Source organism: Aedes albopictus, chromosome 3, assembly GCF_035046485.1.
Source record: "Aedes albopictus strain Foshan chromosome 3, AalbF5, whole genome shotgun sequence".
Taxonomy (NCBI): Eukaryota; Metazoa; Arthropoda; class Insecta; order Diptera; family Culicidae; genus Aedes; species Aedes albopictus.
Window position 1 is genome coordinate 282563562 of NC_085138.1, and position 26282 is coordinate 282589843.

Consider the following 26282-nt stretch of genomic DNA (forward strand, 5'->3'; position numbering starts at 1 on the left):
ATATTTTCTTTAAATTACATTTCAATAACATGTTTTGTTGTAGCACAAGTTCAGTTATTATAATGTCATTGAGACTGTACAAATATTTGATCAATAATATTACAACATAACTAGCTTTGCAATCAAAACTACACCATTCGAGATTTTCGTTGGTTACAGCATTCCGGGAGGAACTGTAAGAGAAAATATTATTTTGCCATCACTGACATTACATTATAACTGTGACAGAGCCAACATATCAGCCTTTTGTTTTATAAGCACTTTGAAAAGTATACCTGTTTTTTTGTCCCAGTTTCAGTTAGGTATGAATACGAAAATAGAGAGTGTAATAGAGTGTTAGCCATTTTATGAAACATTTTGGATCAACTGGTGGAATCCAAGGACGAATAACATATTTTCGATAAAAATGTAAAAAAAGTCACCAAGAACACCATTGATTATTTTTAGACATTTTATTTTTATTGATTTCACTGCATCGAGCCCACTTAGATTCACTTGGATAAATGTGTCAATCAATAAGGTAATAATGTAAATTAATCTTATAAACAATGAACTACCTAATAAAAGGTTTCAAAACGACGGTAGTTTTTCATCGTAAGTCGTTTGGAAAATAAACGAAAACAATTGTTTCTCTCTGTTTTAGATAATAAATCGTTTGCGGCAACAATAGCGTCCCAATTATGAATGCAACATTTAACAATAGATCCTATTGTTGCGTATCCCATTGAATGCATATGGGACTTTGGAGGAGTTCCTATCCGCATCAGAAAAAAAAGCAAATTTTGTTTTCAGATTGTTATCAATAACGTATTCATATCAAAATTTGTTATTGAAATATTCTGAAAATTCGCTGTTATTAAGTTGTTTTTGAAACTAACAAAACATGTTATTGAACAGGTCTTCCAGGAACATTTTCTTGTTATAATTTTTGTTATTTTGCCGCTTATGACAGACAAGTTTATAACAGGATATGTTATGTAAATAACATGAAAATAACTCTTTCCGCTACTCAGTTATTTTTCCAAAATAACACATTTTATTATGCTGTTGCTATTCCCTTCTGCTCGGGATGTAAGCTAATTAACAACATTTGAATAACCCCGCCCTTATTTAGCCTCAAATTTGAGACTTAAGAAGGGCAACTGATTATCTCAGAGAAACGCAAGGTCCACTGCACCATTGCTCCGGTTAGCGCAGTAAGGGCGTAATACTGTGGAGGACGCCCTAATTCTCCACAGGCTCCGTTTGTGGTTAGGTTTTTATTAGACCCCCCTAACCATTCATTCTTTGGCACGGTAAGCATAAAGCCGCATAACACCATGAATTAGGGGTCACCTGTTTAGTGGACTCTTACCACTGGATCAGGCGGTCCGTAGTGTTATTCTTAGCCGATTGAGATAACCGCTACCGACACTACACAGCTATCTAACCTGATCGGGAAAAGAAGTTAACATTGATGGTCAACTTCCAAACGAACCCGAACAGCCGGCAGCTTAGTAGCTTAGTAGCTTAGTAGCAGAGGTTTTTGAGGATTTGCTTATAGAAGTGCTTCCAAGAGTTCCAAGAGATTTCTGAGAGTTGTTTTGAAATTTTTGCCGAAGCTTCTGCATAGGATTTCTGCAGGGTTTTTTACGGCGTTTCATCAGGAATATCTCCCGGGATCTCTGTCAGAGATTTTCCCGGTATTACTTCCAGAGTTTCTCACAGAGATCGTTGCATAATCATTCCTAAGTTCCTTCAGCGATGTCTCTTAGTGGTTTTCCGGGATACCTTTGTAACGGCTTCTCCCGGGAGTTTTTGCGATACTTTTGCAGAAGTTGTACCAACACCCTTAAAGGCACGAGTAACCTTCACGCAGTGAGGAAAAAGACAAAGAATTTTTCACTCATATTTGTGTACGACTGGATCAACACAAAAAATGTACTGATCTGTGATCTGGTGTTACACAAATTTGCGTGAAAATTCTTTTGTCTTTTCGGTCGCTGCGTGAAAGTTACTCGTTGCGCTGTGTACATCGAGTTTTGCGTGAAGGACGAGATTTCATTTGCACTTGCTTGAGGATATCGCCCGTAGTTTCACATGGATTCTGCCACATGAGATTCATCTAGGATTCCTTCCAATATTCCTCTGGGAGTTTCTTCCAAGGATTATTATTATTGGCTCTTTATTATGGGGTTTATCAGCCCAAGGCTGGTTCATCCCCTCTTCCAAGGAAATGCTTAGGTTATTTTAGGAAGAAAAACTCCTGCAGAAATCCCGACAATAACACTAGAAGTGAATCAAAGTGAAAATTCATACGTAAAGCCCAGTGGATTCAGTTGACAATTTTCGGTAGGGATTTCGTGTGAAGCTCTGGGACTAATACCGGGAAAATCTTTGAGAGGTCTCTGAAAGAAATCGTGGAAGCAATTCCGTGAGAAATATCAGCGAAAATTCCTGTGTAAATCCCGAAAGAATCTCCAGAAAAAATCCCAGATACATCTTGAAAAACTTCAAGAGACACCCAGGAAGCAACACTTTGAGAGAAGTCTCAGAAGAAACTTCAAGAGAAATTCAACGAAAACTTGTAAGTAATATCCCGGGAAGAGCTCCGGAAGAAATTTCGTGAGGAATTCTAGGAGCAACACCAGGGAAACTTGTAGAGGAAGACCTGAAAAGAACTTATACAGAAAATACGAGACAAGCATTTGAAGAATTACTAGTAGGAACTCTAATTTTTTTATTCCTGTTTGGGTTTGTCACTGCGACCTGTTTTTAGATCTATTGTGACATTACCCGTATCCTTAGTGTAGTGCATGTCGCATTACTCAATTGCCATTGAGTGGCAATAAAGTTTCGATTTTGATACAGTTTTTGTTTTGTTTTCATAGAAAAGAAAATAAGAGTACTGATATTGGCCATGCATCGGAAACCTAGCATCACCCTTGTTTTACTGCTAAATTCTCCTCAGTAAGTTTAGGACCCGGGTTTTTACATTAGCAGCAATATCATTCCAATAATGGAACATGTGTTCAGTAATAAGGATTCTAGTATGTTCCTTGCGCACTAGCACTTTCCAGTCTTCGAAGAGTTAGTACATTCATGGATCCCTAACCCAATTTGATTTCCTTTGCATTGAGTTTAGCCTCAGATGGTGAGGTTTTTAACTATATGCAAAGTAAAGTTGGTAAACTCAGTTTTATTCAAAAACTGGAAGTCACCAAAACACCAGTAGTAAGGACTAAATACTATAATTCCTTGAATTACCAGAACACATATTCCAAAATTGAAAAATAGGACGACACTAGATTTCGGTTTGGTAGACCTATCACCGTAACGCATCCCAAAAAGGCGATCTACCCACGCTACGGGCTCCGTTAAAGATCGAGCATCTTTTAAACCCCCTCAACCATTCATCCCTCAGCACGGGTCGCCTGACACCTTGGATTGGGGTTATCTGTTTGGTGGACTTTTACCCCCGGAACAGGTGGTCCGTGCATAACGACAGTGAGCTGCTCCCAACGTGATGCTTTAGAAAGGTAAAGAGAAATCCTACGAAATCTGAGAAATACCCTGGAAGAAACAGTAGTAGAAATTCCGGGAGAAGTCCTATGATAACTTTTAAGGCATATCCCATGAGAAACTAAACGAAAGCTCATGAAATTTTCTTGAAGATGTTGCACGAAGAACTTTGGAAGAAATTCCGTGGGAGACTCTGTGATCAATACCGGGAAAACTTCTGGAAGAAATCCAGCAAGATCTTTTTCTGAAAATCCGTGAAAAACTTTAGCAGAAATCCTAGGAGGAACTCTAGTTAGCAATCTTAAGACTAATTTCTGTAAAAAAATCGGTAGAAATCCCATGAAAATAAATGCTCGAAATCTAGGAAACCTGCTGGGGTAATCCCAGGAGAAACACCAAAAATATTGTAAAAATCATTCAAGTGGAATCCCTGGACAACTGAGAAATATCCTGGAAGAAACTTCTGTAGAAAGTCCGGAATAAGCTCTTGGAGAAGTTCCACTTTTTTGAAAACGCAAGAGAAACTCCGTGAGAAATCTCGCGTGGTATGCTAAGAGCAATACCTCTGGAGTGAAACCTGGAAAACAGTCCTAGAAGATCCCCGTAAAAAAGAACTCCAGGATAAGTCGATCGGAATTCAGGAGTTCTGAAAAATTCTCGAGAAGGAATGCCTGAAATAACTGCTGGAATCTTGACGGTAGGAATCTAGTGACAAAATGTTATAGGCATTCTAAGAAGTATCTTTAAATGTGTTCCAGAAAAAGTCCTTGTAGAAATTTCTGAAAGAATTTCAAATTTCTGATTCATTCACGTCTACTTGGTATTTACAGCATTTGTTAAAAATCGTCTCCTTGCCAAAAATATCTGCTTGATCCACGAGTCTTCCCCTTGTTCCTCTAGCATTGTTATCTAGATTCCCTCTGATTTTAACTTGCTTTCAATCTACCCGAATCTGACAATTAATTCTTTGCGAATTCACAAGCTTTTCAGTAAAAAAAATTCAGGGAGGAAGTTCAGCTAAGTGTGACGACCCATATAAAAATGTCACAGATTTCATACAAACAGTGAGACCTAGAGCAGAGCCGTTCAAACTTTAAGTGATGTAATTTATGGATGTTCCCTAATCCGTAGGCTTGTTTCGACAGTTCTGCACTACACGCATGTAGTAAAAGCTCATGTTCGTTGGAAGTGATCCGAAAGTGCCAAACTCTCAAACACCCGAAGATAGGAGGCCAATAAACATGCTTCCATTATACGAAAAAGTTATCGAGCTCATTGTTAAAGAAGAATCAATGAATTATTGCCAGAATAATCCGGTTTCAGGAAGCAACATTCTTGCGAAACAGCATTAAACCAACTACTTGTTAAATGGGAAAAGGCTTTAGAAGATAAAATAGCAGTTTAAGCATTTTTTTAGATTTAAAGAAAGCATTTGAGACCATTGACAGGGAAAAGTTATTGCGTACTCTAGAAAACATAAGAATTAGTGGTAGGGTTATTGACTGGTTCATTTGTCAATGAGAACACAGGCTACTTTATATGAAGGTCAATACGTTGAATTAGGAGTTCCACAAGGTAGCGTGCAAGGGTCAATACTTTTTATTTTATATATTGACGATATTAAGGATGCTCTAACGTTTGGTAATGTGAATTTGTACGCTGACGATACAGTTTTGATCATTATCGCTGACAGTATTGCAGAAGCCTATGACCCACGCTAACCTCCCGCCTGCATTCTATACAATACTTTATTGGATTCCAAAAATAAAGGTTGGCATCAATGAGGTGCAGTTACAGGTGGCGCAGAAAAACATTGCGAGCCACTAGTTGTCTCTTTTGTGCTACCGCTGAATTTATGCAACTTAAATAGTGACGTCACTATTTGAGTTGCATAAGATCAGTGATAGAACAAAAGAGACATCTAGTGGCACGCAATGTTTATCTGCGCCACCTGTACCTGTACCTCAATGGGTTGCCTTCACTATGGTACTTGTTAACAATGTTGCATACAAGATATTCTTTCATGTAAAATCGAATAAAATTTAAAGGTAATTTAAATAGTGAGAGTTTCAGTTTTTGTGTAATAAACATGTCCATGAATTCTTCCGAATATTCCATGAGTAATTCCTCGACTAGTCCCTCCAGATTCTTTGGATTGCATCATCCACATATTTTTAAGGAATCTTGCAACACATTTTCACTAGCATTTAACCGGTTCTGGCTTGATATTTTTTACGAAAAACTATGGTAACATCCCTTACTGCAGAAAAGATTACTATTTATTTCACCTTGAACAGTACGTGTAAGATAATAAAAACTGCTATGCAGCCAAAAAAAAAAAACTTTCATTTAAATTAATTCATCAATATTCACCAGAATCATTAAAACAACAGTCCACTCCAAGCTGGAATAGTGCCATAATTGAATGATGAGCCTACGCCGCGTCACGGCAAACCGTTGCTTGATTATTAAAAACGGCAATATTTTCTCTCCGGGTAAACCAAACACCAACAAGGACGAAAACCGCACATTCGCGGATTAAGCGCGATCTCTATTAGCTCGCGCCTTCCCCCACCCAATAATCTGTGTTGTGTTTTCGAACCCTTCCCCTGGGGCCTCCCTTCACCACCAGGTCAGATCAGAGTGGCGTGTGACCTCAACCTCAACCGTTGGCGAGGATCTTTCCAAGCGATAAGACACACACACATAGGTAGAGAGAGCAAATTAACTAGCACCACTTGTCGACGGTGCACAGTGGGACCGACATTCATCTAGTGATGCCAAGATGTGGGAAGATAAAATGAAGAAGCGTTTTGCAACAGCTTATTTATCGAAAAATAACTAACAAAAAATAAATAAAAAAAATCACAAAGGGCAATCTGTGAATAGAGAATGTTGCAGTGAAAATGAAGGTTATTAAGAATATAAATCAAGATGACAATAGATAAGGAAACATTTGAACAAAGAAAGGGAATCGAGAAATGATTAAGAGAAGTGATTAAGTGAAAATGTGAATATGTATGAAGAATAATATTTAAAAAACATGATGAAGAAACATAACACAGCACAGAATGAAATAAAAATGAAGGAAAATGTTAACAAAATTTAGAAAAAGTAATCAAAAATACAAATTTTTGGATGAAAACAATACAAATTTAAAAAAATGAATATTGTGAATAGCAATGGAACGATTCAGTATGACTATATTTTCTAATATTTGTCCAACGGTGCGACGCACAGTTCGCAAACTCGCGAACCGAGAGAGCACACTGAGAGGGGCTCGAAAAATTATTATTGCTTTTATTAATATGTGATAACCGTAATCAAAAACAGGAAATTGATCAATTGAAGTTATTAAATGACACCCAACCGCACACGCCTGGCGGCCACACACAACCTGGCAGGAGGCAAACCAGCTTCCTAAAACCACATTTCCTCAGCACATGATTGGGATTGTGGAGAGGGGGGAGCTTTCCAAAAACCGGCGGCAGTTCCGGTGATATAATTTAATTCGCGTGCGCGTTCAGCGTTCATCAATTGCTTTCAATATGTGGAAAGTGGGCGGCGGCACCGGCACTACTGGTACTGCTCAAGCTAATTAGATTTGCGATATTAATTAGGACGATCGGCTGTCAACGTGCGCTTGGACAACAAGTGATGCTTTAACGAATGTTTTGTTCACGTGTGGTTGATAAAATTGAGAAAACTGAATGTAAACGAAAAGTCTACCTTCTGAATTTAGTCGAGTAGGTAAAGTAGTTCACCAGATAAGGTTAAAAATAGTACCGAAGAACAGGGTGTGAAAATTCACAAATTAGCATCTCGTGATAACTTGTATAGGTTGAATCTAGCAGATCTTACTATCGATCAGTTCAGATCCAACCAGTAGTCCAACTCCGAAAGTGGTACAGTGGCTTAGGGCATTAGGCTACGAACCATCATTTGCAATCACATCACCTGGTCTGACGTTCAATTGGTGTCAGGACAGTTTCAAGCAATTGCATAAAATATACGTTCCAAACTCCCAACGCCCTTTGGACCTAAGGGGAAAATATTCTCCCAATGGACGATCCGGGTGTAGTAGTTCAATGGAACATTTTTGTTTGCTGCAACACAACTATTATTTCATGCAATTCAATAATGGCATGATAACTTTGTTTACCCCACTGATCATTTATGCAGGTGTACAATGAACTTTCAGTTTTTTTCAGTTCCACCACCCACTTACTCGCAGAACTTGTTAAATGAATACTATGGAACATACTATGACTTGTCTGGGGCACGGTTGAGGAAAAAAGAAAATTTATGGTATTCATGATTTTCTATGAAATATTTATTTCTGAAACGAGTTGCAAAAAGAGGATTTTTTCAACACGAGTCGTACAGGGGATGGCCAAAATGTTTGGGATAGGCAACTTTTTTCCTCTCACAAAAATGTTCTACATGCTGTAACTTTTCAAAAAGTGCATCAAAAATTCACAAAATTTGACTGTTATTTCACCTGTTATATGTGCATGATTTGAAATTTGAGCTCGATTGGTTAATCTTTCGCGAAAAACACTATTTTTTAGACAACTAGTTTTTGAACTGTCATATCTCGGAAACCAGTGAACCGAATTGAATGATTTTTTTACGTTTATCAACAATATATTGATACTCGATACGACGCTATAAAATGTAATGTTATCTCACGATGAATAAAGTTATACCGGTTTGACATTTTGACCCATATAGAGGAAAATAAGTCAAATTTACAATATCCTACAAAAATGATTAAATTTGTTGTTCTTTCAATCCAAACCGATTCTAATATATCTTATCAGAGATATCTCCAAAACAGAAGCAGAAAATCTTTGGATATCAACACTAAAATTTAATGACATTGATGTAAAAAAATACATTTTTCGAGAAATATCCAAAAAGTTTCAATCCATGATCATTTCTTCCAACGTTCAAAATGTACCTATGTTTTAAAGGCATGAGAAGCATCAATGTATTGTTGATGAACGTTCAAAAGTTAATTAAATTCGGTTCACTGGTTTCCGAGATACGACAGTTCAAAAATAAGTTGTCTAAAAAATAGTGTTTTACGAGAATGATTCTAGCTTCGCGAAAGATTACCCAATCAAGCTCAAAATTGTACCAATGATGCACATATAGTAGGTTAACAAAACAGTTAAAATTTGAGAAATTTTGATGCACTCAATGAAAAGTTTCAGCGTTTTGAACTTTTTTGTGAGAGAAAAAAAGTTGCCTATCCCAAACATTTTGGCCACCCCTGTTCATTTATCCAACGAGGCTTGTTGAGTTGAATAAATACGAAGAGTGTTGGAAAAATCGAGTTTTGCAACGAGTTGAACACAAAATTTTATGCAATTCAGTATCATAGTTTCTAATTTATATTTTGGTATCATAATGATTTTTTTTCCAAACTGCTTCATTATGCAACTAAAGTGAATTGCATAATGAAAAATAGTTGCATATTGTTCATAATGCAACTCATTTGAGTTGCATTATAAACATTATGCAACTCAAATGAGTTGTATAATTAAAAAAAAACATTGCAAAAAATTTGTTGGGAATTCGTTGCAAAACAAGATTCTTCGCATTTATACAACTCGGCAAGCCTCGTTGGGTAAATGTACGAATATCGTGCTGAAAAAATCAACTTTTTGCAACACGTTACATAAATAACCAATATGTAATGATTTTTTTTTTCATTATACAACTCATTTGAGTTGCAATCTTCGAATTTTCGGCGAAGTTGTCGGGAAGTCCTTGATCTTCAAGTTGATGAACTCGATGTTCTTGCAGAGATCTCTTTGAGAGTTTTCTCGGCGATTTCCTACTTGAATTCTCACTGATTATCTTCCAGGCAAATGTTCAGGCATTTCTCTAAGAGTCATAAAAGAGATTTCCGCTGGAGTGCCTCCAGAAATAGCGGTTGGAGATTTCTTCAGAAATTTATCCAAGGATTTTTTTAGGAAGGCCTCCGTTGATTCCGACATGAAATGCTTCATGACAATTATTTCAAGGACCCTTGCGGGGTGACAGACAGGGGTCGCGAGATATAAGTTTGGGAAATGATGTTCTAAACAATGATTCAGGAGTTCCTCCGCGTTTTTTCATAGATTCCTCCAGAATTCTTTCTAAGACATTCTCAAATCATTCCTTCAGAAATGCCCCGAAGTTTTGTTAAAAAATATTATAATATTATATTTATTATTTTTGCATATCTCAAAGGAATTCAATATGAATTTTCTCCCTCAGAATCCTTCCAGAGATTCCATCAAGAATTTCTTTAAGGAACGAATCCATCAGGAATGCTTCCATGGATTATTTCTGGTAAATTTGCAACAACTACATCAAGAATCAAATACATCTCTCCTAATGATTTATTCAAGCATATCTTACAGGGTGCGGCAAGAAAAAATGCGGAAACTTCAAAGAGCTTTCATAGATTTGATTGATTGATTGATTGAAAAATGGCTAATATACTAAAAAATGGCTAATATACTAAAAGTTTTAACTATAATTCCTTGAACTATAATTCCTGGACAGACGCGCCAACTTGGTCAATGTATTGGGGGGCATAGCCTGGTTTTTCTGATGTTTTGTATGGGAAAATCGAAAAATCGTCAAATATTGGGGGGGGGGGGGCAAAACCGTGCTTGCCCCCCCCCCTAAGTTGGCGCCTATGTTCCTGGAGTAGTGTGCCTTGAAAATCCAAGGCATACTACTCCAGAGCCATATAGTTTTGATATTATAGAGAAAATTAAATTATTTATTTTATCAGATGTGAAGTTCAGCGATCCGTTTACTTCTTTGTGGTTTGAAAATACTGATTGTCTTCAGCTTCAGGCGCTATTTTGTAAATGTTATTGATAAAAATGAAAAAAAAAAACTTTGAATAACTTTTCAGAAAATTAGCCTGTTAGAGATCATGGAACGTTAAAACATGGATTAGCTAACGTCAAATAGATGAAAATAAGGAAGAGATGATAATGAATGTAATCTGTTTATTTACATCAATTTAACAAAAGGTAACATAACATTCCAGGTACCGGCGATCGATGCGTTTCAACAGCCACTGTTTTTTAGCAGGCGGTACGGTAGCTGACTATCACCGGAAGCTAGCCGAGCGGAAAATTGAGATCAACGAGAGCGATAATCCAACATTCTGTGGAAGTCTTATGATAGGCCCTGCTCGAAGACGACCTAGGAACGGGTGGTTCGACGAGAAGTGCCAGAGGCTAATGTTTCCGGGGACCCGGAAGAGCAGGGAGCAAGAGTAGCCGAAAACAAAATCCACCGCAAACAGAAAAGAGAGCATGACGAAAATGTCATTGCTCTGACGAAAAAAAGTATGAAACATAACGATATGCGGAGGTTTTACGAAATCGTCAATGGCGTGCGGAGAAAAACAGCGCTTGTAACCGTCATGTGCAATGATCATGATGGGAACTTGCCGACAGACAAAACAATGGAGGCTGCCATGTGGAGAGTGCTCTTCGAGGAATTGTTGAACGGAGGGAATGGAAGAGCGGCAGGCAATCATGCTGTGGAACCTCGTACGCTAGACGAGGTTAAGACAGCCATAGAAGGCTGAAAAACAACAACGGCCGAGCTTCTCAATCACGGTAGTGAGCAGCTGTATCTACTCTTATAATACATGAAGATATGGGAAGAGGAAGAACTGTCTGCTAGTATGTTGGATGGTCTCACTTGCTCTCTATGCAATAAAACGCATCGAATGGAATGCACGAATTACAGATGGATAACACTTCTCAAGTCACCGTACAAAATTGTTGTCCAGAAATCTGTTTTACCGGTTGAGGCCGATTGAGGAGCCATTCGTCGGCGAATATCAGATGGGTTTTCGTGAGGGCCTATTAACGACGGATCAGATGTTCATCATGCGGCAAATTCCTGATAAATTTCGGAAGTATAACTTGCAGACGCAACATCTGTTTATTGGCTACGACTCAGTGAAGAGCGAGTTATGGCAGATTCTGATCGGTTTTTCGGCGAAACTGATGGGACTCATTCGTGCGATGCTTGACAGATCCAAATCAAGTGAACGGGTTGCGGATGAAACTTTGTCATCGTTCGAACCTTAGACAGACTGATGCTTTTTCTAAATTACTGTTCAACATATCACTGGAAGGAGCGAGGAGAACTGGTGTGCAAAACAGAGGAACCATTATCACACGGTAGCATATGCTCCTGAGCTAAGCAGACGATGCGACATCATCGAGATCGACCGTCGGGCTGTGGAACAGGCCTTCATACCTTTAAAGCGGGAGACTTCGAGGATTGAACTTACAATAAACACCGTAAATACCAATAAGTAGGGTACGAAAAACAAAGAATTGAAGCGTTGTTTGTTTTGTTTATTATTTTTTGTATTTTTTGTTAGAAGTGAGCTCGTATGAAAACAAAAGAAACGAAAGCAATCGGTGCCGTAATCGCTTGTTTTCGAACAGGATGAATTTGGGAGCGTGAGATAACTAATGGCATACATACCCTACACGATTTCTGGTGGTCAACATCGGTACGGCCGTGGCAGTAGTGACGAAGTGGCGCTAGGTGGAGAAAAGTTTGATGTTGTGGGCGAATTTGTTTATCTTGGTACTCCAGTGATGTGAGATAATGATGTTACCCGCGAATAAAGCAGGACAGGCTGTGGTGGGCTGGGCACGTAGCTCGTATGCCGAAGAAACTACAAGCTAAAACCGTACTCAGCAGAGAACCAGGAAGGGGCTGTCGGCATCGTGGAAATCCGCACAAACGCTTTTTGTAATTGAGGAGGATCTTAGCATCTATGGACTCTAAACGTTCAGGGTGACTGGAAGCGATTGACCCAGGATCAACACCAGTGGAGACTGCTTCATTTGGCGTAGACCCACCGCAACGAGATGTATACCATCAAGTTTCGAGTAAATAATATAATATTTAACTGAAGATTCATTGTTTCTTGATATTTTATCATTCGGCTTGATATCCGCAGATCACTAAACACTGCAATAGAAACATCTAGCTGTTTCCTACGCAAGTTGTACTTCTGTGATGCTGCTAATAATTGGTCGGCGTTAAGTCAGAGAGGACCATGTGTCTTTTACTTAATTTCTAGAAAAACGACTTTAAAGTTAGCAACTGTATAAGTTTAGAATTTTCCAACAAATGTTTTTGAATTTTTGCCATAAATCTCAATAACTATTCATCACAGCATCGCTCTGCATTGATCGCGAAAAAACGTAAAATAATGCTTGAAACCAAGAAATTGCTAAGTAATTGATTGTACTTAGTCCACTTTGACTGAACGGTTTTGGGAAAATCTTCAACCATTTACAGTTCACACTCAAGTTTGTACATATTTGATGAAAAAAGAATGCACAAGTAGGACAACAGTTAACCGAAGTGGTGTATAATGTGAGCAGGAAGTTTGGAATTTGATATTTCTGTTATTACACTGTTGACCACCATTTTCAATTTTTATGTTCAGTCAGAGTGGACCAAGTACAACAGTTCAATATCACATGAAAGGTAGTCAATTAATGATCAATTTAAGAACTTTTAACTTCAACATGTAATATCTAACAGGTTTTGAATGTATTTTCATAGTTCGGTACGTTTTTGGAATATTGAAGTTACACAGTTCATAATAATTTATTCAGAGGACTGGCATTTTTCAAAAATTCGTTCAGACAGAGTGAACCAAGTTCACAATTCTTTAATAATCGGTAAAATCAATTTCTTCACGAAACGGGTATTGGTACTTTTCAATATGATGCCCAACAGCTACTGAACAAACATATTTTGATTTGGAAAGGACTACGAAGAATAAGGTAATTTCAACTATTTTTCTTAGAGACACATGGTCCACTCTGTCTACACGCAAAATGCCACAATATGCTTCAACACGATGATCTGTAAAATACAATATTGACCATAATAAAATGAGATTTCACGTACTTTCTTGACCGATAATCATCAGAAAATGCGTTAGGGAGTCATACGATTTGAAAACGTATAACATTTTGATGATAAACTATTTTATTTGTTGGATTTTAACCAATACATATTTATTAATTATTACGATATGCTAAACGGTTAACCCAAATAGCTACGTCTTTGAAACAACGAAAATCGAAGTAGAGCTCTTCTTATTCAAGACCACAATAATTTATTAACTGCGAGTGTAATTATTCATTTTGATGCAGAACAAGAGACCGGCATCTTTACCGTCTGACAGTATACTCAGTGGCATAATCCAGAGCCGTTATAGGAGTTAATATGGATCATCATCAGGCGTCGTCGCGTGCAAGTGAAAAATTGTTCACGCAGCTTGTTCAGAACGAAAATGTCTCCAGATTTGAGTAATGTGCGTAACCACGACGAAGCTTACTCCAGGCAGTACATAGCAGCGAATGATGTATGTTCGATAATCACTTACCCCAATGCGATGGGTGTCGACCAGACGTCTTAAATAGATAGGGGAAACTAGTCTATATTGTTGTTTAGTAGGGAAGTGGAACCATCTCGGCAGGGGTAATATTTTATTTATTTGTTTATTTATTTGTTCACTATCTTCGTCATGGACGCACAGATTGTTTGATTAAACTAGGTTCCTTATTCTATTCTTAAACTCTAATTTAGACATATTAAAATCGAAATCTGCACTAACTACATTAAAAGCTTTCAAACACGCACAAAAAGGACTATTTTGACCAGTTGGTTCTATGAAGCGGGATTGCAAGAAGCGTTGAGCTACGGAATCGTCGCGGTGGAACATTCAAGGGAATTTCACCAAGAAGTGTAGTACAATCGATGTTACCATTGAGGAGATCAAAGACGAACAATCGTTGAAGTTTAACTCTCCTCACCGCCAAAGATTCTAAATTAATGAGCTGGCAACGGTCTGGATAACTTGGAAGGTTAGTTGGATCCGACCATGGAAGCTGTCGCAATGCAAATCGCAAGAATCTACGTTGTAGACGCTCAATCCTTAAAGTTTGCGTTAAATGGACCGGTGTCCAAACTGGTGCAGCATACTTTAAAATGCTCCGAACTAGTGCGCAGAACAGTGTTTTCAATGCGTAGACGTCAGTAAAATCCGAAGCATACTTACCTTACCGGTCAGGCTAAGGCCGGGGTGGCCTCTGCTGTACATAGTAGCCGCCTCCATTCCACTCGGTCCATGGATGTTTGTCTCCAGTTCCGCACTCTGCGTAGGGTCCGCAGATCGTCCTCCACTTGGTCGACCCACCTAGCTCGCTGCGCTCCACGTCTTCTTGTACCGGTCGGATGACTCTCGAGAACCATTTTAGTCGGGTTGCTATCCGACATCCTGATGACGTGACCCGCCCACCGTAGCCTCCCGAGTTTCGCGGTATGGATGATTGTTGGTTCTCCAAGCAGCTGATGCAGCTCGTGGTTCATTCGCCATCTCCAAGTCCCATCTTCCATCTGCACTCCGCCGTAGATGGTACGCAACACCTTCCGTTCGAAAACTCCAAGGGCGCGTTGGTCCTCTGCACGAAAGGTCCATGTTTCATGCCCATAGAGGACGACCGGTCTAATCAACGTTTTGTAGATGGTTAACTTCGTGTTACGGCGAACTTTATTCGATCGTAGAGTTCTGCGGAGTCCAAAGTAAGCACGATTCCCTGCCACAATGCGCCTCTGAATTTCTCTGCTGGTGTCGTTGTCGGCGGTCACCAGTGCGCCCAAGTACACGAATTCTTCAACCGCCTCGATTTCATCACCGTCGATATAAATTCGGGGTGGCGGGCGCGCTGATTCCTCCCTGGAGCCCTTTGCCATCATGTACTTTGTCTTCGACACATTAATGACTAATCCGATTCGCCTGGCTTCACTCTTTAGTCGGATGTACGTTTCCGCCATCGTCTCAAATTTACGAGCAATAATATCAATATCATCGGCGAAACCAAGCAGCTGAACGGACTTCGTGAAAATCGTCCCACTCGTGTTTATCCCCGCTCTTCTTATTACACCCTCCAGAGCAATGTTGAACAGCAAGCACGAAAGACCATCACCTTGCCGTAACCCTCTGCGAGATTCGAAGGGACTCGAGAGTGTCCCTGACACTCGAACTACGCACATCACTCGATCCATCGTCGCCTTGATCAACCGTATCAGTTTATCCGGGAATCCGTATTCGTGCATAATCTGCCATAGCTGTTCGATCGATTGTATCATACGCCGATTTGAAATCGATGAACAAGTGATGTGTGGGCACGTTATATTCGTGGCATTTCCGCAACACCTGGCGGATGGCGAACATCTGGTCCGTTGTAGCGCGTTCACCCATAAATCCAGCCTGATATTGCCCCACGAACTCTCTTGCAATCGGTGATAGACGGCGGCATAAAATTTGAGAGAGTATCTTGTAGGCAGCGCTCAGTAGTGTGATCGCGCGGTAGTTCCCGCAATCCAACTTGTCGCCCTTTTTGTAGATGGGACACACGATACCTTCCATCCATTCCTCCGGTAATACTTCCTCCTCCCAAATCTTGGTAATGACCCAGTGTAGTGCTCTCACCAGTGCTTCTCCACCGTATTTTAGAAGCTCGCTTGGTAGTTGATCTGCTCCAGCGGCTTTGTTGTTTTTCAACCGGCCAACCTCCACCTCCATCTCTTGGAGGTCATGGGCCGGAAGTCTTTCGTCCTGTGCACATACTCCTAAATCTGTTACCACGCCACCTTCGGTACTTGCAACGTCGCCATTGAGGTGCTCATCGTAATGCTGCCGCCACCTCTCGACCACCTCACGCTCGCTCGTGAGAATATTCCCGTGATTATCTCGGCACATGTCGGCTTGTGGCACAAAGCCTCTGCGCGAGCGGTTCAGCTTCTCGTAGAACTTTCGTGTTTCCTTAGCGCGGTACAGCTCTTCCATCGCTTCGCGATCTCGTTCTTCCTGCTGGCGCTTCTTCATCCGGAAGACTGAGTTCTGCCTGTTCCGCGACTGTTTGTAACGTGCCTCATTCGCCCTCGTACGGTGTTGCAGCATTCTCGCCCATGCTGCATTCTTCTCGTTTTTAAACTGTTCACATTCGCCGTCGTACCAGTCGTTTCTGTGATTCGGAGACGCGAAGCCTAGTGCTGTAGCCGAGGTACTGCCTATGGCGGATCGGATGTCCCTCCAGCCATCTTCAAGTGTAGCTGCGCCAAGCTGCTCTTCCGTTGGTAGGGCCACTGCTAACTGCTGTGCGTAGTCTTGAGCCACTTCTACGTTACGAAGTTGCTCGATGTTGAGCCGCGGCGTTCGACTTCGACGCGTGGTGATAACTGTCGAAAGTTTTGAGCGCATGCATACAGCGACTAAGTAGTGATCCGAATCTATATTCGCACTGCGGTATGTGCGGACGTTGGTTATATCTGAGAAGAATTTACCGTCGATTAGAACGTGGTCGATTTGATTTTCTGTTTGTTGGTCGGGTGATCTCCAGGTGGCTTTGTTGATATCTTTGCGGGGGAAGAAGGTGCTTCGGATTACCATACCACGGGAGGCTGCAAAGTTTACGCATCGCTGGCCGTTATCATTCGATACGGCGTGCAGGCTGTTTCGCCCGATTACCGGTCTGTACATTTCCTCCCTTCCTACCTACGTTCATGTCGCCGACTACGATCGTATGTTTGCTCTAACTGTTCGTAGAACGCTTCTTTCTCGTCATCAGGTCTATCGTTCGAGGACACGACACATGAGTAGGGAACATCAGCAGGAAGAGGCCCTTGGTTTCGTGGTAGAAGCACGCGTGGGCCTTTTGTAGTTGAGGAGAACCTAAAGCCTGGAACACATAGCGTCCGTTCCGTCGAGGTTTTCGTTTTTTTTTTTGACAGTTTTCCCATGGGAAATGTGTCAAACTACTGTCACGCACACGCAAACGTATGCATTGTGTGGGGCACTTAAGAACTCTAAACGTTCAGAACGACTGGAAACGATTGGCCCAGGACCGAGACCAGCTTTATTCCGTGTAGACCCATCTATACGAGTATCAAGAATTAGGTAAGTAACATAACATTCAATTGGAGATTTTAATTCATTTTTTCGTGACATTTTATTATTCCTCCTTTTTTTTTGTTTTAACCTTTAGGTACTTCTGTGATGCTGCTACTAATTACGATATGATAAACGGTTAACCCAAATAGCTACGTCTTTGAAACAACAAAAATCGAAGTAGAGCTCTTCTTATTCAAGACCACAATTTATTAACTGCGAGTGTAATTATTCATTTTGATGTAGAACAAGAGACTGGCATCTTTACCATCACACAGTAATAAGTGACATAATCCAGAGCCGTTATGGGAGTTAATATGGATCATCATCAGGCGTCGTCGCGTGCAAATGAAAAATTGTTCACGCAGCTTGCTCAGAACGAAAATGTCTCCAGATTTGAGTAATGTGCGTAACCACGACGCAGATGACTCCAGGGGCTGTATGTAGCAGCGAATGATGTCTGTTCGATAATCACTTACCATAGTATGTAGATATGCGGTGGTTGTCAACCAGGCGTCATACGATTTAAATAGATAGGGGAAACTTGTCTATTGTTGTGGAGTATATGAAACTTTTAAAATTGATTTGCAATAGAGCAACTTTTTTGTAATAGGTCTGGTGACATCCCCACAGTATTTTAATTCAATTTATCTCCATAATATGTCACTTTCCTCTACCCAATTTCAATACGTTGTAGACTCCCCGCTTGTTAAACAAATGCTCATTGCTCATTTAAAATATCTAGCCAGCAGAAGTCATCGAGTCATCGAGACCGACGAAATGAGAAGTCAAACTAAAACGATGTTAAAAAGAAGTTGTTGACGAACGAAACGGCGATAGAAAGACCCAGAAGCCCAGAGCCAGAACGCCTCGTGCTCACAGTAACAGTAGGTACATATACCTAATCATAGTGTTCTTATGTCGAATTCGTTTTTGAACCTGGGTTGGAACTGGATCGGCGGAAAATGTGTAAACAAACAACGTCAAACAAACTTTAGTACAAGCGAAACCGAAGTCGGGTTGGGGTTGAAACTGTGATCTGATCCAGTTCCAACCCAGGTTGGAACTGAATCAAAAACGAAAACGACATTATTGTGTGCCGCGCTTCTTTTTATTCGATCTGTGTCGGTCGGTGCTCTTCCAGAGTCGACGACGATGTGGCCAAAGTCCGGATGTTTCCCAGATTCTGCTTTGCTGTTTTCGGCTCAGAATGGACCCATTCAAAAGGTTCCCTGACACTTATATGTAGCAATTTGTAATACAATCCAATGTGCTCTTTTGCTGTGTCTGGGATGGTTATGACGAGCGTCAACGTCGAAATTGTTTTGAATTTTCTCTGCCTTCTTACCCTTTTTGGATCACGTGCTGGAATGAACCCTCAGCATAAGAACGATTCGCGGTCAAATCAAATGCAGATTTTTTGTCGGTTGGTATGTGTTTCTTCATTGCAAACTAATGGAACGGATACAAAGGGGAAGCGAGTACGCGCGGTACGGAACCTGTTGCTTATCTTTCGCATTCTTCTATACAAATCGTAATAATAAGAAACCGATGTGCGGTTTGAAATTGTCTAAAAAAGATTTGATGCGACCGTGACAGGACTCGAACCTGCAATCTTCGGATCCGAAGTCCGACGCCTTCTCCATTAGGCCACACGGCCACCGATGAAGAGAAGTGGCTTACTATGCTTGATGATAAGAAGCAAATTGACTGGACCCAAGTCACACACATTTAGTAGCTTATGGACATATGTAGGGTGTTGATTCCCTTATTAAGCATGTGGCTCCCATTTTCATCCTACTGAAACAAAGAATTGAAACGCTGTTTGTTTTGTTTCTTATTTTTGTATTTTTTGTTAGGAATAATTACGCATAAAATCAAAAAGAACGAAATCAATCGGTACCGTAATCGCTTGTTTTCGGATAGGATGAATTTGGGAGCGTGAGGATACTTATGGCACTCGTACCCTACATAAATAACACTAGTTTACAAAATAAAATGAAAGTCGTGAACTTCTGTCAACGATCAAAATTTTTAAAGCACAATTTAGCACTGATTTCGAAACCGTGCTTCAAAAATTTTTAAGCAGGGCAGTTTTTGAGTTTTAGCTCAATATCGAGTTTTACAACTTTTAAAAATATGGAATTTACTAAAATTCAAATTCCATAAATTAAAAGCTGAATACAATACCATTTGATCATCTGAATGCAGGTTTTGCGTCAGATTGGTGAAATTCAAGATATTGACGAGTTTTAGGGATGATCTCCTTAAATTTTAGCCAAATTTCCAAAAATATATGAAGAAATGTATTTTTTTTTTCAATATTTGACAGATTATATGTAGGCAAGTTACAGTAAAAAATTCAGCGCAATCGGAGCATTGATTACAAAGAATGAGATGTGTGAAGTGAGCGACGTTGCTTAAAAATAGAACAAAAATCGATTTCAAATCATCAACCTTGTATGGAAAGTCGAAAAAATTTCCGCGCTACTGTATTTTTTTTTCCTTCGCGTTTACGAACTCAGGGCATGATTCTATACCAAAAATGATCATCTGCTTACCGAGTTCAAAAATGCTGTAAACTAATGTAATGGATTTATGGATTTATCTTCATCCATCTTCTATTACATTGAAAGCTTGTCTGGCAAATTATTATCAGTTTTTTTTCGTTGTTTTCGTCATAAATCATTTTTGTCATTTCGTTAATTCTTTCGTCACGCAAAAAATCCCCATTTTTTGACCTCATGTCATACTATTGTCGTCACATTTTGCTGTTCCTTCTATGCAATTCCTTTAATAATATCTTTCAGAATTGTCTCGGTAATTCCTGCAGCAGTTCCTTTGGAAATACATTTTGAATAGCTTTGACAATTCTTTCGGTAACTCCTTTCTCAAGATTTTTTTTTATTCTTCTGCCAATCTTTTTGATTATTTTTGAAACATTTATGTTTTAGATAATTTCTTCGGAAATATATTTGACAATTCCATTAACAATCATTTTAAGAATTGCTCGGACAACTCCACAAGAAACCACTCTAACGAAATTTCTTCGGCAATTCTTATGGAAGCTGCTTAGGGAATTCTTCTGGGATTTATGAAGAAATTCTTTGAATTCTTCGGTAACATTTAATTCGGAATTCCTTGGTAAATTTATACAGGATTTCCTCCACCAATGGCTTTGGTGATTTCTTCAGCATTTTCCATGTGATTTCCTTCGTATTTTTATTTGGAAATAACTTCGGCGATGCCTTAGAAAATTTCATAGATAACTCTTCTGAAAACGTCCTTCCTACGGCAATTCTACGGGAATTCTATAAGAATTTTCCATAATATCTTTGGAATTTTCTCCGGTTATTATTTTTAAGAACTTCTTTGGTAATCATTTTGGGACATGATGATGAAGTTTGAAGTTTCTGTTGTTTTTTTTTCTCATGGGGAATTCTTTCAGTAATGCCATTTAGAATTTCAACGACTATTTCCTTTTGATTTTTTTCGATAATTTCTTTGCAAACTTACTTGGTAGTTGGTAATCTTATTGATTTTGTTTTTTAAGAAAGTCTTTTAGTATCTTTTCAATACTTTTGCGGCATTTTCTTCGAGTGTTAATGCAACAAATTCATAGGAAATTACTTTGAAAACTCCTTTGGCAATTCTTCATTACACCTGAGACGAGTTCAGCAAAGTGTGACGACCCGTACAAAAAAATCAGAGGTTCCATACAAAAAGTGTGACATAGGAGGAGGGGGGGTTAAAATGGACAATTATTGCGTGACGTATTTTATTAACGCTCCCTCATTTGAATGAATTGTCACTCAAATGACTAACTGGGCGCAAAACACGAAAACCCGGATAAAATTCCGCCAGAGTGAAAAATCATCGGATGTCGGGTCAAAGTCGGGTCAAATTTTATCAAATGTTAGATCACTGTTGGAACCACATCCGATAACTGTTGGGTCTATATTGGGTTTGTTTTCAAAAATAAAAACTGGTCAATGATAGGTTTATGTCAGGCTATACGTCATCAATTACGAGCAAAGCTTGAACCGTTCAACAATTGGCGAGAATCGTCCAACATTAGGATGAGCTAGCTTATGGAAGCTTCAACATTTGGGTTATAGACTTCCCATACAAATGTTCTATTTTCTCTTGGAAATTGGAATTTAAGGGAATACAAATTAAATGGGAAGTACAAGGAATGAGTGGATCTAGACGTTCACTGGATATTTTTCAACTAAAGTGGAATTATGCACGCAAAAACAAACGAAAACAAAAATGCCAATACTAACCGTTCAACAATTGGTGAATTACCCTATTCTTAATTATACCACGAAACCTAACCAGAGTTGCGCAATATCAGTGTATCAGGTGATCAGTGTATCAGGTGACTACTGATATTGCACAATCGTCACTATCACTCCAGACTGTTCAATATCAAAACGACAATGACAGAGTACGACCTGATATTGACCCGCACTCTAGATCACAATCATTGCAACTGTTGTGATATTTTAGTGGGTTTCGCCAAAACTCAAACTTTTTTGTGACCAACCAAGTTTTGCATCTTGTTATTTTGTACCACATATTAAAATATCATCTTGGTAAATCTTCATTTGGAATTTCAAACGAATTTTAAAGATGGCCTATCAGTGATTTCCACACACCATCACAGTCAGTCCAGTTCTGATGGAACAAGGAAAGTGACGATGACTCAATAGAGCGCACGCTGACTTGGATCGCAGTCGGCCTATCAAAATCAGCGATTTGCTTACCATTGACAGTGACAGAGTGCAACTCTGAACCTAGCCTCAAACTGTTTGACAATTCTCAGGTCATTTTGACAGACCACACAAATGTAAGAAAAAGACAAAAACATGCTTCTACTTTACCGACATTGTTGCCGCCCTCTTTTTACTCATGTTGCATCTGCCAAAATAACATGAGAATTGTCAAACACTTTGAGGTTAGATTTCGTCGTGTAATAAAGAATTGATTCGGCAATTCCTCTGATCATTGGGGGGGAAGGGGGGAAGAGCAACTGACGAAAGTGCCGGGGCTGGGATCGAACCCATGACCATCTGCTTATGAAGCAAACGTGTGACCACTTGCGCTACGGACCCCTGTTAAGAGAGTTATCATTTTGGGAATTTCTTCGGAAGCTCTTTTGGGAACTTTTTCGCCAATCACTATGAAAAATGATCACATGATCAGGCAATTCTTTTGTATTTTTCAGTTACTCCGCCGGTTTCTGACAGTCTGTTCGAAATTTCCATCTTCTCTGTTTATAATTATTTTGGAAATATCTTAGCAAATTCAGTTAAGCTGTTAGTACACAGGATTAAATACCAATGCTCAAATATCTTGTTTGACTCGATCGAATTTTCATTAGTGTTAAACTGATGAGAACTCAAGAGACAGTTCTTTCCTTATCAAATATTTGACCCTGTGTACTACTGGCCTTGGGGTCCCCTGCAGCAACTCTTTCGACAAATTCTTTGGAAATTTGTGTGTCTATGGAAATTCTTTCGGAAATTTTTGGGATTTTTTTTAGAAATTTCTATGGTTTATTTTTTTTTAGAGGTTCCTTTGAAATTTCAGTCATGCCATTAGCTTTTTATGATTTTTTTCACAAATCTTTCTGGACATTCTTAAGCAATTATTTTTTGAAATACATAGCGATACAATTAGGAATTCATTCGGAAATTCCTTAGGAAATTGTTTTGTGGGTTTTCTGTATTTTGAAAATCTATCTGGGAAAATCTGCAGCATTGTCTTTCTAAATATATCATTAGCTCACTAGTGGGTATTAAGTATCAGAATCCCAGCTACAGAGGCACGTTATCCTCCATTCAGCACATTTGTGCCATAAAAAGGGCACTTGAGTGTGGAATTAAAAGGTACAACACTTCTGACAACTGTTTTGAATATCTCCTTGTTTTTGAATATCTTCAGTTATTTCTTTGGAATTTCCTTCAGGAATTCGATTGAGAATTCTTTTATCAATTACACTAATGGGCCTAGCAATTCGTTCTAAAATTTCTATGGGATTTTTTCTGCTATTATCTTAGGAATTTCTTAAGCTATTTCTTTGAAAATATCTTCGGTTATTCCTTTGGTATGTCTTCCGGCAATTTTTTGAAGAAATTCTCATGAATATTATGTAGAATGTATTTCAAAAGGAATTAACAAATTCATGCACAACTGAGAATGATTTTTCAAAAGAACTGTCTGAGAAATTGCCAAATAAATTACCAAATTTCCAATGCTATTTCCTGAAAAAAACACCAAGGAATTTGTCGAAGGAATTGCCGAAGAAGTTCTCAACAGAATTACGAAAGGAATTCCCAAAGAAATAGTCCTTTCAATTCCCAAAAGAATTGGGAGCCCAATCCCAAAAGTTTGATTTTTTGTTGTTTTGTATTTTGAATATTTAATTTATTTATAATATAATCGTTCCGAAACCCATGTTACACACGGACAGAAAATCATTCATATTGAAACTAAAATAAAGTTTGTTGAAATTACACATTGAAATTAATTTGAAATTATGTGAATTCTTATAGTTTCAAACAGATTTGTCAATTAAAAATCCATGTGAATTTCTGTTTAACAATCCAGTGTTTTATGGCGATTCTTGTAGAAATTAACATATTTCTACTTTGTTTCGAAGCCCATATAACCGACAATTTCCTCGGTGTCGAAGAGGAATGTAAAAACCACAACATTTAACATAAAATCAAACATAGTATTTTGACGCAAATGTTTTACTGATGAATCCGATGAATCCCTCGGTCACTTCTGTCAAACCAAGCAGAATGTTTTGTTTTACAAAGCATTTACTGTTTTTCAAATGCTGGAGGAGGAATATTCTCCAAATTATGCAAAGATGTAGTAAATAACCAAGCATAATTACCTTAAATTAATGCGGCGTACAAGGTAAGGTATATTTTGAAAAGTTGTAAATTTGATATATCAGGAGATTCCCTGATTAAAAATGTGCATGTGCATACACTTTTTTCCTAATTTGATTTAATTTTGAATCTTTATAAAACTATGGATACTAAAAACATCAGGAATCACTCAAAAAAGCAATACAAGGCATAGTTTTATGAGAATTTACAATATCAGGCAATTTTAGAGCAGCTGGTATTAAAATATATGACTCTATATTCAAAAACCCATATCTCTAAAACTAAAAACATAAATCTCTGATTTTTTTAGATGTTACGGCAAATTTTCTGAATAGTCTGATAATAATATAAAGCCAGGGTACCCCTTTGGTCCCACGAACATGAAAACATAAAAAAATACTTTAAAACATGCACATATTTAACCTAAAACACACCTCTCTCCTCTTCTTGGCGTAACGTCCTCACTGGGACGAAGCCTGCTTCTCAGCTTAGTGTTCTATTAGCACTTCCACAGTTATTAACTGAGAGCTTCCTCTGCCAATGACCATTTTTTGCATGTGTATATCGTGTGGCAGGCACGAAGATACTCTATGCCCAAGGAAGTCAAGGAAATTTCCTTTACGAAAAGATCCTGGACCGACCGGGAATCGAACCCGTCACCCTCAGCATGGTCATGCTGAATACCCGTGCGTTTACCGCCTCGGCTATATGAGCCCTATCAATTCCCAAAAGAATTGGAAGCCCAATCTTAAAAGTTTGATTTTTTGTTGTTTCGAATTTTGAATATTTAATTTATTTATAATATAATCGTTCCGAAATCCATGTTACACAAATTATGTGAATTCTTATAGTTTTAAACAGATTTGTCAATTTAGAATCCATGTGAATTTCTGTTTAACAATCCAGTGATTTATGGCGATTCTTGTAGTAATTAACATATTTCTGCTTTGTTTCGAATCCCATATAACCGACAATTCCCTCGGTGTCGAAGAGGAATGTAAAAACCACAATATTTAACATAAAATCAAACATAGTATTTTGACGCAAATGTTTTACTGATGAATCCGATGAATCTCTCGGTCACTTCTGTCAAACCAAGCAGAATGTTTTGTTTTACAAAGCATTTACTATTTTGCAAATGCTGGATAAGGGATATTCTCCAAAGTTGTAAATTTGATAAATCAGGAGATTCCCTGATTAAAAATGTGCATGTGCATACATTTTTTTATTTGATTGAATTTTGAATCCTCATAAAACTATAAATACTAAAAACATCAGGAATCACTCAAAAAAGCAATACAAGGCAAAACCAGGGTACTTCTTTGGTCCCACGAAAATGAAAACATAAAAAATACTTTAAAACATGCACATTAGCCTGGTACACGGTTTATATGGAAAAATATAAAAAAAGGAAAAACTCCAACTCCTGTATACTTTTTGAGTTCCATTTTGGTCCCATATCAACTGTGCAAAATTTCAGATCGATGGAAGAAACTATATTTTAGCGCCCGCCATTCTTAGTTTTTCATACGATTTACTATGGGGAAAATTTACTTCTCCAAAGAAAAATCGCTTGAGGTCACCCATTGATACCTAAAAATATGTCGTTGAATGATTTCCATAGATAACTTCACGAGGAATCAAACCTCCGAAGACCGCAAAGCGATGCGACATTCGTGGAAAAAGTTATTAAGCTTCATCCGATCATGGTACAAATTTGAGCTCGATTGGTTAATCTTTCGCAAAGTTATAATCGTTCTGGTAAAACACTATTTTAAGACTATAAATTTTTGAACTCTCATATCTCGGAGACCAGTGAACCGAATTGAATGAAATTTCGAGCGATTATC

General features: G+C 38.6%; 2 protein-coding genes and 1 non-coding gene across 3 annotated transcripts in view; all 3 read right to left on the reverse strand.

The window, feature by feature from the left end:
- Window positions 1-26282, reverse strand: part of LOC109418850 (matrix metalloproteinase-2-like) — a 513298-nt gene that overhangs the window by 468687 nt on the left and 18329 nt on the right. The gene's annotated exons all lie outside the window — the stretch shown is intronic.
- LOC134291261 (uncharacterized) lies at window positions 15053-19610 on the reverse strand. Its single transcript, XM_062858768.1, has 2 exons — window positions 18613-19610; window positions 15053-18439 (listed from the first exon to the last, which is right to left on the reverse strand). Exon 2 carries the CDS (start codon window positions 17114-17116, stop codon window positions 15665-15667), a length of 1452 nt encoding a protein of 483 aa, XP_062714752.1. The 5' UTR covers window positions 17117-18439; window positions 18613-19610; the 3' UTR covers window positions 15053-15664.
- Window positions 19112-19184, reverse strand: Trnar-ucg (transfer RNA arginine (anticodon UCG)). The gene has a single exon. It is a non-coding gene; the product is annotated as a tRNA-Arg (tRNA).